Source organism: Neophocaena asiaeorientalis, unplaced genomic scaffold (genome assembly GCF_003031525.2).
Source record: "Neophocaena asiaeorientalis asiaeorientalis breed wild unplaced genomic scaffold, Neophocaena_asiaeorientalis_V1.1 scaffold171, whole genome shotgun sequence".
Taxonomy (NCBI): Eukaryota; Metazoa; Chordata; class Mammalia; order Artiodactyla; family Phocoenidae; genus Neophocaena; species Neophocaena asiaeorientalis.
The window spans coordinates 3,055,949-3,074,215 of record NW_020174013.1 but is presented as its reverse complement, the minus strand read 5'-3'; the positions used below and the strand labels follow the sequence as shown (position 1 = coordinate 3,074,215).

At 37.1% G+C, this 18,267-nt stretch overlaps 1 protein-coding gene across 3 annotated transcripts in view; it reads left to right on the top strand.

Moving 5' to 3' along the window:
• The window catches only part of SOS1 (SOS Ras/Rac guanine nucleotide exchange factor 1), a 153,567-nt gene that overhangs the window by 53,988 nt on the left and 81,312 nt on the right, over positions 1-18,267 (top strand). For all 3 annotated transcript variants that reach the window (XM_024753490.1, XM_024753489.1, XM_024753488.1), the window contains one exon: positions 13,180-13,305. In XM_024753490.1, coding sequence (XP_024609258.1) covers positions 13,180-13,305 — 126 coding nt within the window. The remainder of the gene's footprint in view (positions 1-13,179; positions 13,306-18,267) is intronic.

Here is an 18,267-nt window from a genome sequence, read left to right as displayed (position 1 = left end):
GAAAGATGTGGGGAAAACCCACTTCTGATATTCTAGTTTAATACTCATACCCCCATAGCCTTCCTAGCTATCATCGTGGAATTGGTGTGGTAAGGGAACCGTGGGCTACAGTTTTCAAAACATTAAAAAAATGCCTCTAGGGGGCTTCCCTGGTTGCGCAGTGGTTGAGAGTCTGCCTGCGGATGCAGGGGACGTGGGTTCGTGCCCTGGTCCGGGAAGATCCTACATGCCGTGGAGCGGCTGGGCCCGTGGGCCATGGCCACTGAGCCTGTGCGTCCAGAGCCTGTGCTCCACACGGGAGAGGCCACAACAGTGAGAGGCCTGCGTACCACAGAAAAAATAAAAATAAAAATAAAAATAAATAAATGCCTCTGATTTCTGCTGGATAGTATGGGATCTGTAGGAGGAAAAAAAGTTTTATTGTTTTTTTGTGACATTTTTGTTTTAACAGTGATCTGATATCTACTTCTTGCTATTTTCATAGGAGCACAATGTGATGAATAAATGGATAAACATAATTTTTAATTTTATTAAAAATAAAATTCCAGGCTTGTTTACCCATATATTAAACTGATTGTTTGCTAGTTTCATATCTCAAAGATATCTCAAGCATAATGAAGTCCAGATCATCCAGATCATCATATAATCATCTCAACAGATGGAGGGAAAGTGTTTGACAAAATTCGCCCTCCATTTATGATAAAAACTCTCAACAAAATTGGTATAGAAGGAGTGTATCTCAATATAATAAAGTCTATATATGACAAGCCCAGAGCTTACATCATACTCAACAGGGAAAAGCTAAAAGCTTTTTCCTTAAGATCAGGAACAAGACAAGGGTGTTCACTTTTTTTTTTTTTAAGCATCTTTATTGGGGTATAATTTCTTTACAGTGGTGTGTTAGTTTCTGCTCTATAACAAAGTGAATCAGTTATACATATACTGTCCAAAACCGAAACCCGAGCCTCAGGTCGCAGCCCCGCCCCCCCGGGGGGTGAGCAGACAAGCCTCTCGGGTTGGTGAGTGCCGGTCGGCACCGATCCTCTGTGCGAGAATCTCCCCGCTTTGCCCTCCGCACCTGTCACTGTGCACTACTCCGTGGTATCGAAGCTCCCCCTTCCGCCTCCCGCAGTCTCCGCCCGCGGAGGGGCTTCCTAGTGTGTGGAAACTTTTCCTCCTTCACAGCTCCTTCCCACTGGTGCAGGTGCCGTCCTTAGTCTTTTGCCTCTGTCTTTTCTTTTTTTCTTTTGCCCTACTCAGGTACGTGGGGAGTTTCTTGCCTTTTGGGAGGTCTGAGGTCCTCTGCCAGCCTTCAGTAGGTGTTCTGTAGGAGTTGTTCCACGTGTAGATGTATTTCTGGTGTATCCGTGGGGAGGAAGGCGATCTCCGCGTCTTACTCTTCCGCCATCTTCAAGGTCCCCCCAAGGGTGTTCACTTTTGCCACTGGTATTGGCACTGGAAGTCCAAAGCAGTGAGATAAGAAAAATAAAAGGCATCCAATTTGGAAAGGAAGAAGTAAAACTCACTATTTGTGGATGGCATGATTTTATATTTAGAAAACCCTAAAGACTCCACCAAAAAAAAAAACTTAGAACTAATAAATCAATAAAGTTGAAAGGTACAAAATAAATATACAAAAATGTATTGCATTTTTATACACTAACAGTGAACTATCAGAGAAATTAATAGAGTAATCCCATTTACCGTTGCATCAGAAAGAATAAAATAGCTAGGAATAAATTTAACCAAGGAGGTGAAAGGACCTGCACACTGACAATTATAAAACATTGACAAAAGAAATGGAAGAAGACGCATGTAAATGGAAGAACATCCTGTGCTCATAGATTGGAACAATTTTTAACATATTGTTAAAATATCTATATTACCCAAAGCAATCTATAGATTCATTGCAATCCCTATCAATTCCAGTGGCATTTTTCACAGAAATAGGGCAAACAATCCTAAAATTTTTATGGAAGGAACCACAAAAGATCTCAGATAGCCAAAGCAATCATGAGAAAGAGCAAAGCTGGAGACATCACACTCCCTGGTTTCAGAATTATATTACAAAGCTATCATAATCAAGACAGTATGGTATCAACATAAAAGCCGTGTAGATCAATGGAACAGAATAGAGAGTTCAGAAATAAACCCACATATAGATGGTATATTAATTTGCAACAAAGGAGGCAAGAATATGCAATGGGCAAAGGACAGTCTCTTTAATAAATAGTGATTGGAAAACTGGACTACTAACTTATACACAAAATTTAACTCAAAATGGATTAAAGACTTGAATTTAAGACCAGAAACCATAAAACTCCTAGAAGAAAACATAGGCAGTAAGTTCCTTGACATTGCTCTTGGAGATATATTTTTGGATCTGACTCCAAAGGCAATGGCAACAAAAGCGAAAATTAAAAAATGAGCTACATCAGCCTACCCAACCCCCAGGCCGCGGACCGGTATCAGTCTGTGCCCTGTTAGGAACCAGGCCGCACAGCAGGAGGTGAGTGGGCGAGTGAGTGAAGCTTCGTCTGTATTTACAGCCGTTCCTCATTGCTCACATTACCACCTGAGCTCTGCCTCCTGTCAGCATTACGGTGAGTTGTATAATTATTTCATTATATATTACAATATAATAATAATAGAAATAAAGTGCACAACGAATACAATGTGCTTGAATGTACCACTCCAGCATCCCCGGTCCATGGAAAAATTGTCTGCCACAAAACTGGCCCCTGGTGCCAAAAAGTTTGGGGACCGCTGAGCTACATCACACTGAAAAGCATATGCACAGGAAACCATTAATAAAAAGCAACCTACTGGATGGTAGAAGATATTTGCAAATCATATACCCGATGAGGACTTAATATACAACATATGTAAGGAACTCATACAACTCAATAACAAATTAAACAACCAATCTTATTAAAAAGTGGGTAGAGGGTCTGAATAGACATTTTTCCAAAGAAGATACACAGATGACCAACCATGCATATTAAAAGTGCTCAACATCACTAATCATCAGCGAAATGCAAATCAGAACCACAGTGTGACACACCTTATACCTGTAAGAATGACTATAATCAAAAGGACAAGAAATAACAAGTGTTGGTGAGGATATAGAGAATAGGGAACCTTTGTGCACTGTTGGTGGAAATGTAAATTGGTGCAGCCACTATGGAAAACAGTATGGAGGTTCCTCAAAAAATTAAAGATAGAACTACCATATCATTCAGCAATTCCATTTCTGGGTATTTATCTGAAGAAAATGAGAACGCTAATTTGAAAAGATTCATGCACGCTTATGTTCACTGCAGCCAAGATATGGAAACAACCGAAGGGTCTATCAGTGAATGAGTGGATAAATAAGATGTAGGATGTGTGTGTGTATCCACACACACGATGGAATACAATAGCCAAGATATGGAAACAACCGAAGTGTCTATCAATGAATGAGCGGATAACTAAGATGCGGGGCGTGTGTGTGTATACACACAATGGAATACTAATCAGCCATAAAATGAATGAAATTTTGCCATTTGCAGCAACGTGGATGGACGTTGAGGGTTTTATGCTAAGTGAAATAAGTCAGAGAAAGACAATTACCATATGATTTTACTTATATGTGGAATTTTAAAAAGAAAACAAATGGACAAACAAAATAAAATGGATACATAGATACAGAGAATGAATCTGTGGTTGCCAGAGGGGAGGGGGGTTGAGGGGTGGGCAAAATGGGTGAAGGGGATCAAAAGGTACAAACTTCCAGGTACGAAATAAAGTCACAGGGATGTGATGTACAGCATGGTGGCTATAGTCAGTAATGTTGCGTTACAAATTTGAAAGTTGCTAAGCAAAATTTTAAAAGTTCTTATTACAAGAAGAAAGGTTTATAACTTTGTATGTGACATATGGTAACTAGCCTTATTGTGGTGATAATTTCACAATGTATACAAGTGTTGAATCAATATGTTACACACCTGAAACTAATATAATGTATGTTGATTATACTTTTAAAAAGAAGATATCAAGCATAATGAACTAAACTGTTAATCTCCTTGTCCTCCCATTTACTAAAAAATCTGCTTCTTACACTTTTCCTCATCTTAGTAAATGCATCTGCATCTGGTGCATCTGGCCAGTGATCTGGGCCCTTCGTAACCCTCTCTAATTTCATTTCCTTCACTCTCCCCTTCATGTCTGTACACGCTGTTCCATTTGCCTAGAATATCATTCCTCTCACTTCACCAATCCACTTTTTACCTAAATTCTACTCACCCTTCAGGTATCAGCTTTAATCTTCATTTCCAGAACCACCCTGTTAATTTAGGCCCCTTTTGTAGCTTCATGACATCCTTTAATAAGAATAACAGTAATAGCTGCAGCTAACATTTAGTAAACCTTGACTGTGTACTGGTACATAATATTGTCAGAAGGATTAAGTAATTTTTTAGGGTTACACCCTGATAATTTGAAGAACTGAGTTTGAATTTAGACAGTTTACCCCACACTTAACCTCTTCACTGCTCTGCCTCTTACTGTGTAGTTACTTTTGTGATTACTTGTCTTGTTCCCCTCTTGTACTTCTAAGCTCTGTGAAGGCAGAGACTATGTCTATCTTATATTCCTAGTATCTAGTTGAACATATGCATAAGTGCATTGTCGTATTTGAGATGTAGCCTCATTTACTCAGAAAGTTTGAAAATAGATAAAATTTACAAGAATGTCACCTGGAATTCACAGATGACATTGACCATTTTACCTTCTAGAAATGAAAGTATAAATGTGTAGAAATCTATTTAGTTCATCTCGTAAATCAGTTTACTGTTAGTGATTATACATCAAGGAACCCGATCTATTTGGAGAAGATGGAATTTGAAAAAAAATTTCCCCCTGCCTTTGATTCACTAGATTTTAGAATCTAATTGCTTAGAGGTTATGGGCAGTCAATTGGTGAGTTTTATTAGATATTTTAGTCACAAACTGCCATCTGTTGCTATTTTGGGGAAAACTGTCAAAGAATAGACAATAGACACACATGTGTTATGACTTGGTATTCCAGCTTTAAAGAAGCCTCTTACGGCTTCCCTGGTGGCGCAGTGGTTGAGAGTCCACCTGCCGATGCAGGGGACACGGGTTCGTGTCCCGGTCCGGGAAGATCCCACATGCCGTGGAGCGGCTGGGCCCGTGAGCCATGGCCGCTGAGCCTGCGCATCCGGAGCCTGTGCTCTGCAACGGGAGAGGCCACGACAGTGAGAGGCCCGCGTACCGCAAAAAAAAAAAAAAAAAGAAAATGCCTCTTAGACGGAGATCAAAACTTAAAGTAGGATAGACTGCGTGGGAGCACTAGGGTAAAAAAGATGGGAATATTATAAAGAGCTCCTGCCTGTGTCAGGACATCACTGATAAGGGATTTCTCTTACTTTTGCAAGATTCTTGGGTATGAAGATTAAGAAAATGCTTTGAAGAAGAACTAAAACTCCATCAGAGATTCTTTTCTTGAGTCAGTTCTTTGTTTTATTGATGGGAAATCTGTTATCACACAAAGTAATAAAAAAATTGTCTAGGAAGGCCATACTCATTGTTTTTAAAGCAAAATAAATGAAAGATGATGTAAACTTGGCACTTGACACGTGTTTGGAATTTGATGTGCATAGTTATTTTCTGTGGGAAAGGACTTTGAATGTTGTCTTTCCCATCGCTGATGTACACACAGCAGAAAAGCAATCATGAAATTTTTTATTTAAATGAAAAAATTTAAATCTACATTTTATATTTACATAAAGTGTTACAAAAGTGCATAAATATGACACTTATTTTCAATACAGGTTTTTTTTGTTTTTTTTTTTTTGAGAGGGAGGGGGTAGTTTGTTCATTCTTCCCCCTTTTTTCTTCCCTTTCATCCACATTCCTGCCCTGCCAGGTCTTCTAACCCATATTAATAACCTAGGTTATATTATTCCATATTTTCCTCCATGTTGTCATGTTCATGTACAGATGTATATAATACATTATACATACATACAAGTGTGTATGTGTTTGTATTGTGTGTTTGTGGTTTTTTGAGTGTTCCTGTACTTTAAAGTTTTCTTACTCAAGAATACCTTATGGAAATCTGTTACATGACAAATCTCTGATTTATTCTTTTTAACAAATACAAAGTTGTATTAGTTGACCAGGGCTACCATAACAAAGTACCACACACTGGGTGGCTTAAACAACAGAAATTTATTTTATTACAATTCTAGAGGCTAGAAGTCCAAGATCCAGGTGCTGCCAGGGTGGATTTCTTCTGAGGCCTCTCTTCTTGGCTTATGGATAGCTATCTTCTCCCTGTGTCTTCTCCACAACCCCCAAAATAAAATATAATAAAACTCTAAAAATCACTTCATAAAAAACAATTTCAACTTTGTTTCCTTAGATATAGTACAAGAACCTTAAACTAAGGTGTTAAACTTGAATTTCTTACCTTTCTGAAAAATATTACCCTCTTCTAGTATTTCCTATCCTAGTGAAATTAGTGGTTCTCCCTCATTGCTGTTCTCACTACCCCCAAAATAATTATCCAAACTTACCTCCTCACCTCTTTTACATCTCCCACTGCTTCTACATTGTTTCAGGCCTTCATTGTATCTTTTTACACAGCCTGCAGCATCCTTCCAACTAGTTTTGCTTTCTTCACTTTCATCTTTGTTTTAACCCATCCTTTATACTGACACCAGGGAGATTCTTCAGCAAATAGATCTAATTATGTCAATGTCTGTTTGAAACCCTTCTATCATTTTCTCCTGCCCTGATCACTTCTCAGCTTCTTAGCATGACACACAAGCCTGCCCTTTCCAGTCTTAGCTTTTCCCAGGTGCAGTCTTTGATCCAACTCTTACAGTTTCCCCAATACATCATTTTATCTTGGCCTCTATGCCTCTTTATATGTTACCTCTTTTAGTAAAAGCCCTACTTCCTTATCTGCTTCCCTGTTGCACCGTATTCATCCTTTTTAATCCAGTTCAAGTGTGTTTTACTTGTGAAGACTTCTGATACTCCTCAGACACCATCAGCAAGGATCATTCTTTTTTTGGTTATCATTGTACCGTAAATATAACTCCATTGTAACCTCATAACGCTGTGTTAAGTCACTTGTTGACATGTCTAGCTCCTCTGTGAGCTGAACTCGTTCAGGGCAGATGTCATGTTCTCATTCATCTTCGTGTCCCCAGCAATGAGAGGAAATCGGGGGAAAAAAAAATGTTACGTACATGGGCCTAAAGGCTAATTAACAAGCCCTAAGAAATGCGAAAATATTTTCAGTCAATTTTGTTTTTGGAAAAAATTTGTTCTCTGATTTGTTTTATTATTGTTGCTTTTAATTTTTTTTAAACAAAGGCTTTTTTGCTTTGATTTTTAAATAAACCTCAAAATGAGGAGAAATAACCTAAAACATCATACATTGACTAATTGTAACAATGAGAAATTGATTTAACAGTCCAAATCTTTATTATTTGCTATGGTAAAGGTTTTGAGCATACCAGTTTTATTTCAAATTCTGTTATGTGTTTAAATAAAAGTAGCAGATCTGGGCTCAAGATGTGACAAAGTACAATCCAGAAGTTTTCTAATTCTTCAGAGAGCCATTAGCTAGAAAAGGCTATGAAAGATTCATCAGAATTCAACTTAGTGTTTTCTAGCAGTTTACCCAAGGGGTTCCTGAATACAGTTAGGGGACTCATGGATCAAACAGCTAGGAATTGTTATAGATCTAATCCCTTTGCTATTCCAGATTCCATAAATCTGACAATAATAGCCACAAAGTTGCTTCTGAATTTGTTAGAAATTACTGGAGACAAAATGAACTGTCAAGACAGAAGCCGGCAGTCCTTAAGAAATGTTTAAAATTCAGTGGGTGGCATCTTTAACTGAATATGATGATTATTCCTTAATCGAATATGATGATTATACCGCAAAAGAATTATAGTCATGATCATATAAAATTCTTATTCATGGCCATCATTCATTTTTTAGTGAAGTTTTTGCATTTACTTTACTTAAATTACCTAAGTGCATTTAAAGAAGCATATGAAGTTTTCTATGTCAGTAAACCTAAGTATAAAATATAATGTTTTTGAAAACTGCATGTAAAGGAAAACTCTCATCAACTTTAAACCCAAGTCTAAGTGCATATTATAATCGCTCTCATACACACACCCTTAGTGAATGTTAGTTGTAGATAGCTTCTAAAGGCTGTCATAAAATTTGGCAGTGTAACCTATTCTGTATAGTCTTGAATAATTTGGATCATTTGATCTATTAAATATCTTTGAGTACCATGTAGATGGAATGGAACACTTTAGGTGTAACACTATCTTATAGAAGAGAAGTGGTTTTTTATCCTATATGTATAAGGAAATGGAATGCTACTTCTGTCTGCTCATTAAAGAAATCTCTTAACAGCATCTTCCTTGAAAGAATAAAGAGCAAAGTCTGTATTTCAGGAATTGGTGTTCTGCTTGTCTTTAAGCATTTACCATTGTACATGTTTTTCAGTCAGAGATTTTGAAGTATTGTTTTTAGAGAATTAAAATAATTTATTAGTCTCATATGAATGAACCTTATGATTCTAATTTGACAAATTTAAGAAAGATGTGATAAAGGTTAATCGCCAGAAATTTAGGTGAACAGTTGGCATCATGCATTATTTTCTATTTAAGCCTAATTCTTTGTTTGATTTATTTACCTAATAGGTTTTATTTGGCTATTAGTAACCATCAATGAATAAAACTGTTAGAATTTGAATTTCTAAAATTTCATGTATCATACAAGGTGTCAAGCTTAACATTTTAACTATAAGTGATAAGCAGTATCACGGTTTTTGGTTTGTTTTTTTAAACCATAGCATTTCACCACTGTATTTATATACAGTTCATTTGATTCTACGTTAATAAACATTGATTTTAGTTCTGACTGCCTTTATATGAAGAATGGTTTCTGCCATAAGGATTTATTCTCCTGAAATCAACCAGACTTCTAGCATTACCACCACCCCTTTTAACTCTTAATTCTGAGAAAGAGATATTTTCTTCCTTTCTCCCCTATAACACAGAGGCTTTGAGTATTCCCTGAATGTCAGGGGTTTAGAGTGAAAAGCAAAGAGAAAATGATTCTATAAGTAGATAAACAAGGCCTTGCGTAATGGGAGCATCAATAGAGGAAACAGACAAGGGAACATGTAATTATAACTCAGTAGGACAAACCCAATAACAAAAATGTGATACCTAGTACAAGGATTAGCACAGAGCAGAGTATAAGACCCATAGAGTAGGGGCTATTTTTTATTAATCTCTATATATCCAGCATTTAATAGGTTCAATAAATCAGTTAAATGAATGAGATTAATTCTGCCTTAGAAAGAGACAACAAGCAAGAAAGTCTACCCAAATGACACGAGATCTGGGGTTTGAAAGTCAGATAGGTGAAACGGTAAGAGAATGAATGATAGCCATGGAGAACAGTGTGAGTGAAAACTGCATGCCATGTTCCACAAACTGTGAATAGTATGAATTGCTTCAGCGTAAAGTGTAAATTGAAGAGCAGTTAAAGATGGAGCTATATTAGTGAAGAATTATACAGTTTCTATGGGTTTCTTTGAAAAACAGAGAACATTTAAAAAATATAATCTGATCAATTTACATTTTCTTGAACACTTTCTAAAATGTGTTTTGAGGTACCTAAACCACTTCCTCAAAAGGCTTGATATTTTTTAAAGTTAATTAGAATTATTATTGATTAAATATTTTCTTTTTTTTTTATATATAAATATCTTTATTTTTTGGCTATGCTGGGTTTTCGTTGCTGGGCGTGGGCTTCCTCTAGTTGTGGCGAGCGGGGGCCGCTCTTCGCTGTGGTGTGCAGGCTTCTCATTGTGGTGGCTTCTCTTGTGGTGGAGCACGGGCTCTAGGCGCACGGGCTTCAGTAGTTGTGGCACACAGGCTCAGTAGTTGTGGCTCGCCTGCTCTAGAGCGTAAGCTCAGTAGTTGTGATGCATGGGCTTAGTTGCTCCACGGCATGTGGGATCTTCCTGGACCAGGGCTCCAACCCGTGTCCCCTGCATTGGCAGGGAGATTCTTAACCACTGCGCCACCAGGGAAGTCCCTAAATATTTTCATCTTAATATTTGTTATCTCTAGCAATTTAGCTTTATGTCACATTTTTAGTATATTTACAATTTTATGTAATACATGGGATTGTTTGTGTAATCAATGATCATTTTACCCATTTTGAATAATTTTACCTTTTCAGATGATAAGATTTATAGTGCTACATTTACATTTATGACATGCTGATGTTTCTTAAAGTATGACCGCATACTTCAAGCCAAGCTTTAGGGACTTCCCTGGCGATCCAGTGGTTAAGACTCCACACTTCCACTGCAGGAGGTGTGGGCTCGATCCCTGGTTGGGGAACTAAGATCCCATATGCTGCGTGGTGCAGCCAAAAGAAAAAAAAAGCAAAGTTTTATATAGAAGCCCACTATATAAATAGATACAGTTCATGGACATTCTACTCCTTATGCTGAAGGAGCTACTAGGACTCCTCCAAGTTGACAGTCAGGGGTTTAGTGGAAAGAGCTTTGGCCTAAATACCAGGAGGCCCAGGTTCAGCATTACTAGTTAGTTATAGGATTGTGGGTGTCTCCTTTTTATTATCTGTTAAATAAAGGGACTGAGCGAAATGACTTCTAAAGTCTCTTTTACTTATAAAATTATGTTGTTTTATAAATCTGTAGCTATATTTTATGTGATGCTGGAGCCTTGAACAGGAATGTAACCCCAATTATAGCTACATTTTCCGGGACTACATCTTGGTGAAACCAGGGGCTGTCTGTACTGTTTTTCATTTGTGAGATATAGTTTCTCTTGTTCAACATTTATAATAAGTTCCTCCCCACTTCCCCCCGCCCCAGTCCATGTATAGTTGAGATTTTGGTAGGATAGGTGGAGATATCTAGCAAGTATTTTGGTATATGGGTCTAAAAGTCAGGAGAAAAGTCAGGACTACAGATAGATTTAGAGTCATCCATGCAGGTGATAAAAATGTGGAAGTAAATGAGATTAGTTGGGAGAGAGAACAGAAGAAGGGAGCAGACAGACAAGGAGGGACTCCACATTTGAGGGGTGAAGGAAGATATGGAACTCTATAAGGCAAAAGAAACAAAGAAATAAGAGAAGCAGAATAGATTGTGTCACTGATAATAAGAAAAGAGAGTTTAAAAAAGTCGAGAGCCCTCCACCAAAAAAAAAAAAACACCCACCATGAAGTGTTAGGATTCACTTTTCAAGGAAGATAAGTCAACCATGAAGTTAAAGGTTATCTAAGAAAACAGTTTAAGCCAATGAGGGCATGCAATTCAATGTGTAAAAATAAAACTGTTCTCAAAAGTTCCAGGGGTTTTTTTGTTTCATTTTTAAAAGTTCTTTTTAATCATGCTTAGTGTTGAAGAGGAGTCTGTTTACAAACAAGTTTCGTTACCTACACAGATTAGTCAGAATGTGATGGCCTGGTGAACAGAAAGCTGAGAAACATGAATTCTGGGTTCTAGTCCATACTCCATCCATTATTTTAACTGCACAACCATTCAGTCATCTAATAGGGTGAGAGATTTGTAAGCAGATCAGTTACAATCAGGTTGGTAATAGCTACACCAAAAATGACAAAAAGTACTTGGGCAGATGATTTAAGCCTTTTGGGGCTCAGTTTCTTCACCTGTAAAATAATAGTAAATTGTTTTAAACGTCATAATTAATGTAGCACCCCTCACACAGTTCTGAATTGTCATAATGTTATTTGCCTCTAAAATATTTTTCTTTAAAAAGTATTATAAGTGCATATATATGTTTATATGCATGTCTATGTACTTTTAATATATATTTTAAAATTCATTATATGGTATACTTTATAATAAAATTTCTCCATACATTGAGGCTGTCAAACCCTCAGCTAATGAGGTGTATGTAGTAGGACAGACCATACTAAATGCTCTTGGCTAGTGAGTACTGTGTACTTTCATCCAATGAGAGCTCTGAGAGCTCTACCGTCCTTTAGAGAGTTGAGCATATTTTGAAACATGTATTGTTTGTCTCCTGAAACTGATTTTTCTGCCGTTTTCTAAAGTAGGGAACAGTTTTGACCCATAGTGAGTGACAAAGGGATGCAAGTAAAGACTATCATGCTAGTTATTAAAATGTAAATTTTACAAAAACCGGTGGCCTAAGATGCCTCCAAAGAAATGGTCGAGGAAAATGAAGGTAAAGATTATTGGGCATTTATGAATGAGTTGACCATCAAGTTATCTTCCTGAAGCATAGACAGTCTCACATTGTCAAAAGTGCCCATTTTGTGTCCTTTGATGTAGGGTGACTTTGTGTTCAACAGACATTTATCAAGCTTGTATTATGTGCCATGTACAGCGCTAGATGCTGGGGTTACTTTGATGAATAAGATATATCCCTCTTGGATTTTATCATTGGGTAGGAAAGATAGAGTTAAACAAGGGACCCATAGGAGGTCAATTTTTCCCAAGCACTGTGTTGACTGAGTGTTCTAACTACCACTGGTTCTTGGCAAAAACCATATAAACTGCATCTTTTATCCCCAGCTCAGCCTCTCCCTCCCTCTCTATATTCCCACACTCCAGGATAACCATGGTTTAAGAAAAAAAATGGAAATTATGCAATTAAGTATCTGAATCTCTAGAAACATGTTAATAAGCATGTATGGTGCACGTGGCTGGGAAAAAGGTTAAGAATTCCAGACTTGGGTCATAACATTCAAATCTGTATTTGCAAGCCAGACCATGTTCTTGAATACAAACCCACACTTAAAAAAACAAAATTATGGGCTTCCCTGGTGGCACAGTGGTTGAGAGTACGCCTGCCGATGCAGGAGACATGGGTTCGTGCCCCGGCCAGGGAAGATCCCACATGCCGCAGAGCGGCTGGGCCCGTGAGCCATGGCCGCTGAGCCTGCGCGTCCGGAGCCTGTGCTCCGCGACGGGAGAGGCCACAACAGTGAGAGGCCCGCGTACCGCAAAAAAAACCCAAAAAAACAAAATTATTTGTTTCGTTTGTCTAATTAGATGAAACAAGCCTACATTTTAATTACTTTGCTTTTTGTTTCTAGGTTCAGGGGCAAGTTCATCCTACTCTTGAGTCTAGTGATGATGCTCTTCAGTATGTTGAAGAATTAATTTTGCAGTTACTAAATATGCTATGCCAAGCTCAGCCCCGAAGTGCTTCAGATGTAGAGGTATGATAAATTTTGCCTTGTGTCTAATATGTGTGTTTATTGTAATGTCAGTGAAGGGGGAAAGAGTTTGCTTTTCAGTTCCACAAAATATATATATGGTATTTTAAAATAATGACTGGATTTCTTTTAACTTTGTATTGAGTATATGATAGCTTGTATATGTTTTTGCTGTCAAACTATTCCATTATTTGCTTTTAATCTAAAATGAACTTTTATTGGCCTCTAAACACTGCTTCTTGATGCTAGAATGACAAATATACCTTTAAGAGTAGAATTTGTCAAGTGTTTTTATTTGTTTGTTTTTTAAAGCCAGATATCATTTCAAAAACATTTCAATTAATCCTTTGATCTTCAGTTGCTAGGTGTATTTTAGATAGAAGTGAACCACTTTCCACCAATTGGAAGGGAGGGAAACATCTAAAAATCTAGGAAGGAAGTTCTGTAATCTTCTACAAAGATGACATGGCTCCTGTCTTTTTAGGGCTTATAGATTAGTGGAGATACAGGTAGGTATATGGGCGGTAACGTAATGTGATCTACTATGAGAAAAGGGTATGTGGGAAACGAAAAAATGGGTAAACTAATAACACAGGCTTTGGGGCTTAAGGTTAGCTTCTCAGAAGAAGGGCCATCTAAATGGAGTTCTTGAGGAGTCAAGATTGAGAGGAGAAGAAAGGAGGCTTGAGTACCAACTATGGAAAACGAAAGATAGAGCTGGAAATACAAAAGGAGTTTTCTGGCAATGATGAAGGATCATTTGACTTTAAAGACCTTGAATGTATAGTATACAAATCTTTGCATTTCTGTGACATTTCTTTTGCAGTACTCGTTTGGGCACAAAAAGGATGGTTGAGTTGAATGGCATTTCACCATGGATATATAATGGCAGAACAGTAGGGCAAGAGAATTGTGGAAATTGGTAGCAGCAGTGCTTTACAGCCCTTTTCAGGACATAACACACTAGAATGTAATCATGATTTTGCAGTACACAGTGACTGGGGAGGAGGTGTATCTCTGTCTACCCCAGTCCCTGCTCTGTTCCCCTGAGGGGTGAGGGATTGATATATAGGTATATTCAGTAGGAAGCTCAGCTGAAAAGAGCATCAGAGAATCAAACTGGATAAGGAAAAAAGTGAAATTTACAAACAGCTGATACTTGAGTGCTTGCTGTAGTATCATACACTGGTTTAAACACTTCTACGTTTATGTTTCATTTAAAGTTTTTAATAACCCCATGAAGATGTTGCTGTCTTTTCCTTTAATAAGATATAAGGTCCAGAATATAAGGTCTTGTTCACTACCAAATCCCCAGCACCTAGAATATTGTCTGGCACTAAGAAGGCACTCAGAAAGTATATGTTGAATGAATTAATGTGGAAACTGAAGCACAGAGAGGTTAAATAAGTTGCCCATGGTTACAGCTAGTAAGTAGTGAAGCCAAGACTCTAACCCAGAAAGCCTAAGCTTTCTGTGCATAAATTCTACTAAACTATTCTGCCAGGTAGGAGAGGGGAAGGTAGATTGGCAAAACATGGAGGGAACAGTATTGGATTTCCCAATAAGATCAGAGAGCTGATAATACTAGAATACCTGAGTGATAGAAATAGAAGAATAGATTGAGATCAGAGACAGAGTTGTTAGAATTTAGGATTTCTAAAGTAACATAGTTACAAAAGCAGGATGTGGCCATGTGGTGGTAGCTGGACTAGACATGAAGGTCCCTATAATGAAGTGTTCAAGGAGTTAAGAGGTCAAAGTATTTTATATGTCCTTAATTTAAACAATAAAGTCACACAGGATGATGGCAGGACTTTACATGAAAGTGGAAGAGTGATATTCCAGAATCAGCTTGGGGACTGGAAAAGACGCTAAATCCACCTTCATGTGGGTTTTGGGACAAGGGCATTTCCTGCTCTAGAAGTCTTTAGGGGAGATCCAGATTTCAACTGAGGCAAAGAAATATTAAGCAACACTAAGTTACAGAGGTTGTGGATGTAGAAAAGATTGTGTACTATGGAATAGTAATTCACTTTGATTTTTAAAGTAATTCAAAGTAGGTTTATACATTTTTATCCCATTTTTCCATTGAATTATAAGTAAAATACCTTTTATTCTTAATTTCCTTTAGGCACTTATTAACATTGGATTTTCAGAGTAGATCTTGAATAGAAATGGTTGCCTGACTCTACTTGTTAACAACTCCGTTTGATCTTTTGGACCCTGATTAGCTTCTCCCACAGTGTTCATAAAATGTAGCATCCAATCCTATACCTAGTATATTAGAATGGGGTTACAGATCGCATCATCATTCTGATGTTGGTATATTCCAGGTATTTGCTAGTTTGAAAACACTACAAACTCAAATTCAGCTCTTTCCAAATAATGTTGTGCTGTACCTATGTTTATCTAATTTTCTCCTTTTCATTAATATAAAAGCTAGCAGTTTTCTAGTATTGAAGGAGATCTCCATGAATTCTCAAAAATTACTAATGAGTCTCTCAATCTTCCACTTGCACAGATTTAATCATTATGTAGGTACTCACGATTCTAGATAATAAGGGATATTTCATGACTTTTTAATACTCAGAAAACTTCTGAGATATTGAAGATATTTACCCTCTGCCCTGTTGTGTTATTTTTAAGCAAGTAACTTGGACATTTAAAATAGATGTAGCCATGGGATATTCCAGTGAGCTGATGTTGTGGTTGGGAATGGACTTTTTGAAAGAATATATGACAGTAATAGAGTTAGCAATCAGTTGTGTAATAGGCTTTGTAATTTCAAAGTACTGTTATAGACATTTCTATGCCCTTCCAACAACCCTGTGGAGTAGTTATTGTTCTCCTTGTTTTATATATTAGACAGTTAACCCACAGAATGGTAGAACGGATTTTTTAAAAAGATGGAAATCTAGTTCTTTTCCAATCAGTAGTCAAATACCCTTCTTTGTGTACCGTTCCTGGAAGGGTATTTATTTAAGAATATGGAGATTGGAGATATTTAGATGAATATAATAGTGTCTTTAGATTCTTTTATCAGGAAATAATTTTCTTTAATTTCTTTAATGCATTTATGGAGCTTTCTTTTAAAATAATAAGGGCCATGACTTTAGCAAGCCCTTCAAATAAATTTTGAGGTAAGGGATAATTCATTAAAAAAATTAATTTGAAGGCCGTATAAAAAATGTGCTTTAAGAAATAGAGCAGTTTGATTTAGTGGAATATGTGAATTTTACTTGTGAAGAATACATTTTGATTACTTTAAAGTATAAGCATAATTCAAAGTAGGGTGGCAATTCTTGCTTAATATTCGGCCCCTAGGGGATTTGTTTCAATGAAAAACTAAAAGTGATTTTTAGTTGCCCTATAGTTTTAGGGAAATAGATACTTCAGAAGTGCTTGAAAACTAATGGGTTACATACGTATCTATAATCTTGCTTATGCTAATTTAAAAGTTTTGATAAATTGTGCTACAGATTATCACAGACTATGAACTATTGTAGTTCAAATGAATGGGATTTTGTTTTGTTGATGTAGCTAATGTTCACTAATCCATGGCACCAATATTTGAGTATCCACTATTTGTCAGGCAGTGTTCCAGATGAATAAGGTAGTATGTATAAACTCCCTGGGAATGCAGAGAAGGGGTATATATTATTTGGTCCTGTCTTTTTAAAATTATGTTTTAAAAGATAGTGTATAAAAATTCCTCCAATCTGGTTTGCTCTCCCTCTCCTCATTTTGTATATTTAGTCGTTTTAAAAGTAGAAGTAAAACCAGTAGTAGTTTTTCTGATATATCCCTGATAAAGTATATACTTATTTATTTAAAAATTTTTATTTTATTGAAGTATAATTGAGTTACATTATTGTGTTAATTTCTGCTGTACAGCAGTGATTCAATCATACATATATTGTTTTTCATATTCTTTTCCATTATGGTTTATTATGGTATATTGAATATAATAGTTCCCTGTGCTATACAGTAGGCCCTTGTTGTTTATACATAAGTATATTCTTTTTTTTTTTAATTAATTATTTATTTATGGCTGCGTTGGGTCTTCAGTGCTGCTGGTGGGTTTTCTCTAGTTGCGGTGAGCGGGGGCTACTCTTCGTTGTGGTGTGCAGGCTTGTCATTGCAGTGGCTTCCCTTGTTGCAGAGCATGGGCTCTAGGCGTGCAGGCTCAGTTGTAGCACTCGGGCTCAGTAGTTGTGGCTTGTGGGCTTTAGAGCACAGACTCAGTAGTTGTGGCACGCGGGCTTAGTTGCTCTGTGGCATGTGGGATCTTCCCGGGCCAGGGCTCGAACCCATGTCCCCTGCACTGGCAGGCAGATTCCTAATCACTGTGCCTCCAGGGAAGTCCCCCATAAGTATATTCTTTTAAATTTCTTAAGTCTTGTTCTTTCATAATTGTACTTGTTTTTATTTCACTCTGGTTGACTAGACTGATTTCCATTTGTAATATCTTTTTTTCCTGTTTCCCTTTCTCGCCTGTGTGTCCTGTATTTAACCAACTTTAATTTCTTAGGACACTGATAAATTTTTCCTCTCATTTAACTCAGTATTTCTTGGTTGGTGTGTTAGTTTCTGCTTTATAACAAAGTGAATCAGCTATATGTATACATATATCCCCATATCTCTTCCCTCTTGCATCTTGGTTATCTGTTTTATACACAGTAGTTTGTATGTTTATCCCGGCCTATTAATTTATCCCCACTCCCACCTCCTTTCCCCTTTGGTAACCATAAGTTTGTTTTCTGTGGCTGTGAGTCTCTTTCTGTTTTGGAAATAAGTTCATTTATGTCTTTTTTTCTTTCTTTTGGATCCCACATATAAGCGATATCATATAATTGTAATTGTCTTTCTCACTTAGTAGGATAATCTCTAGGTCCATCCATATTGCTGCAAATGGAATAATTTCATTCTTTTTTATGGCTGAGTAATATTCCATTTTATATATAT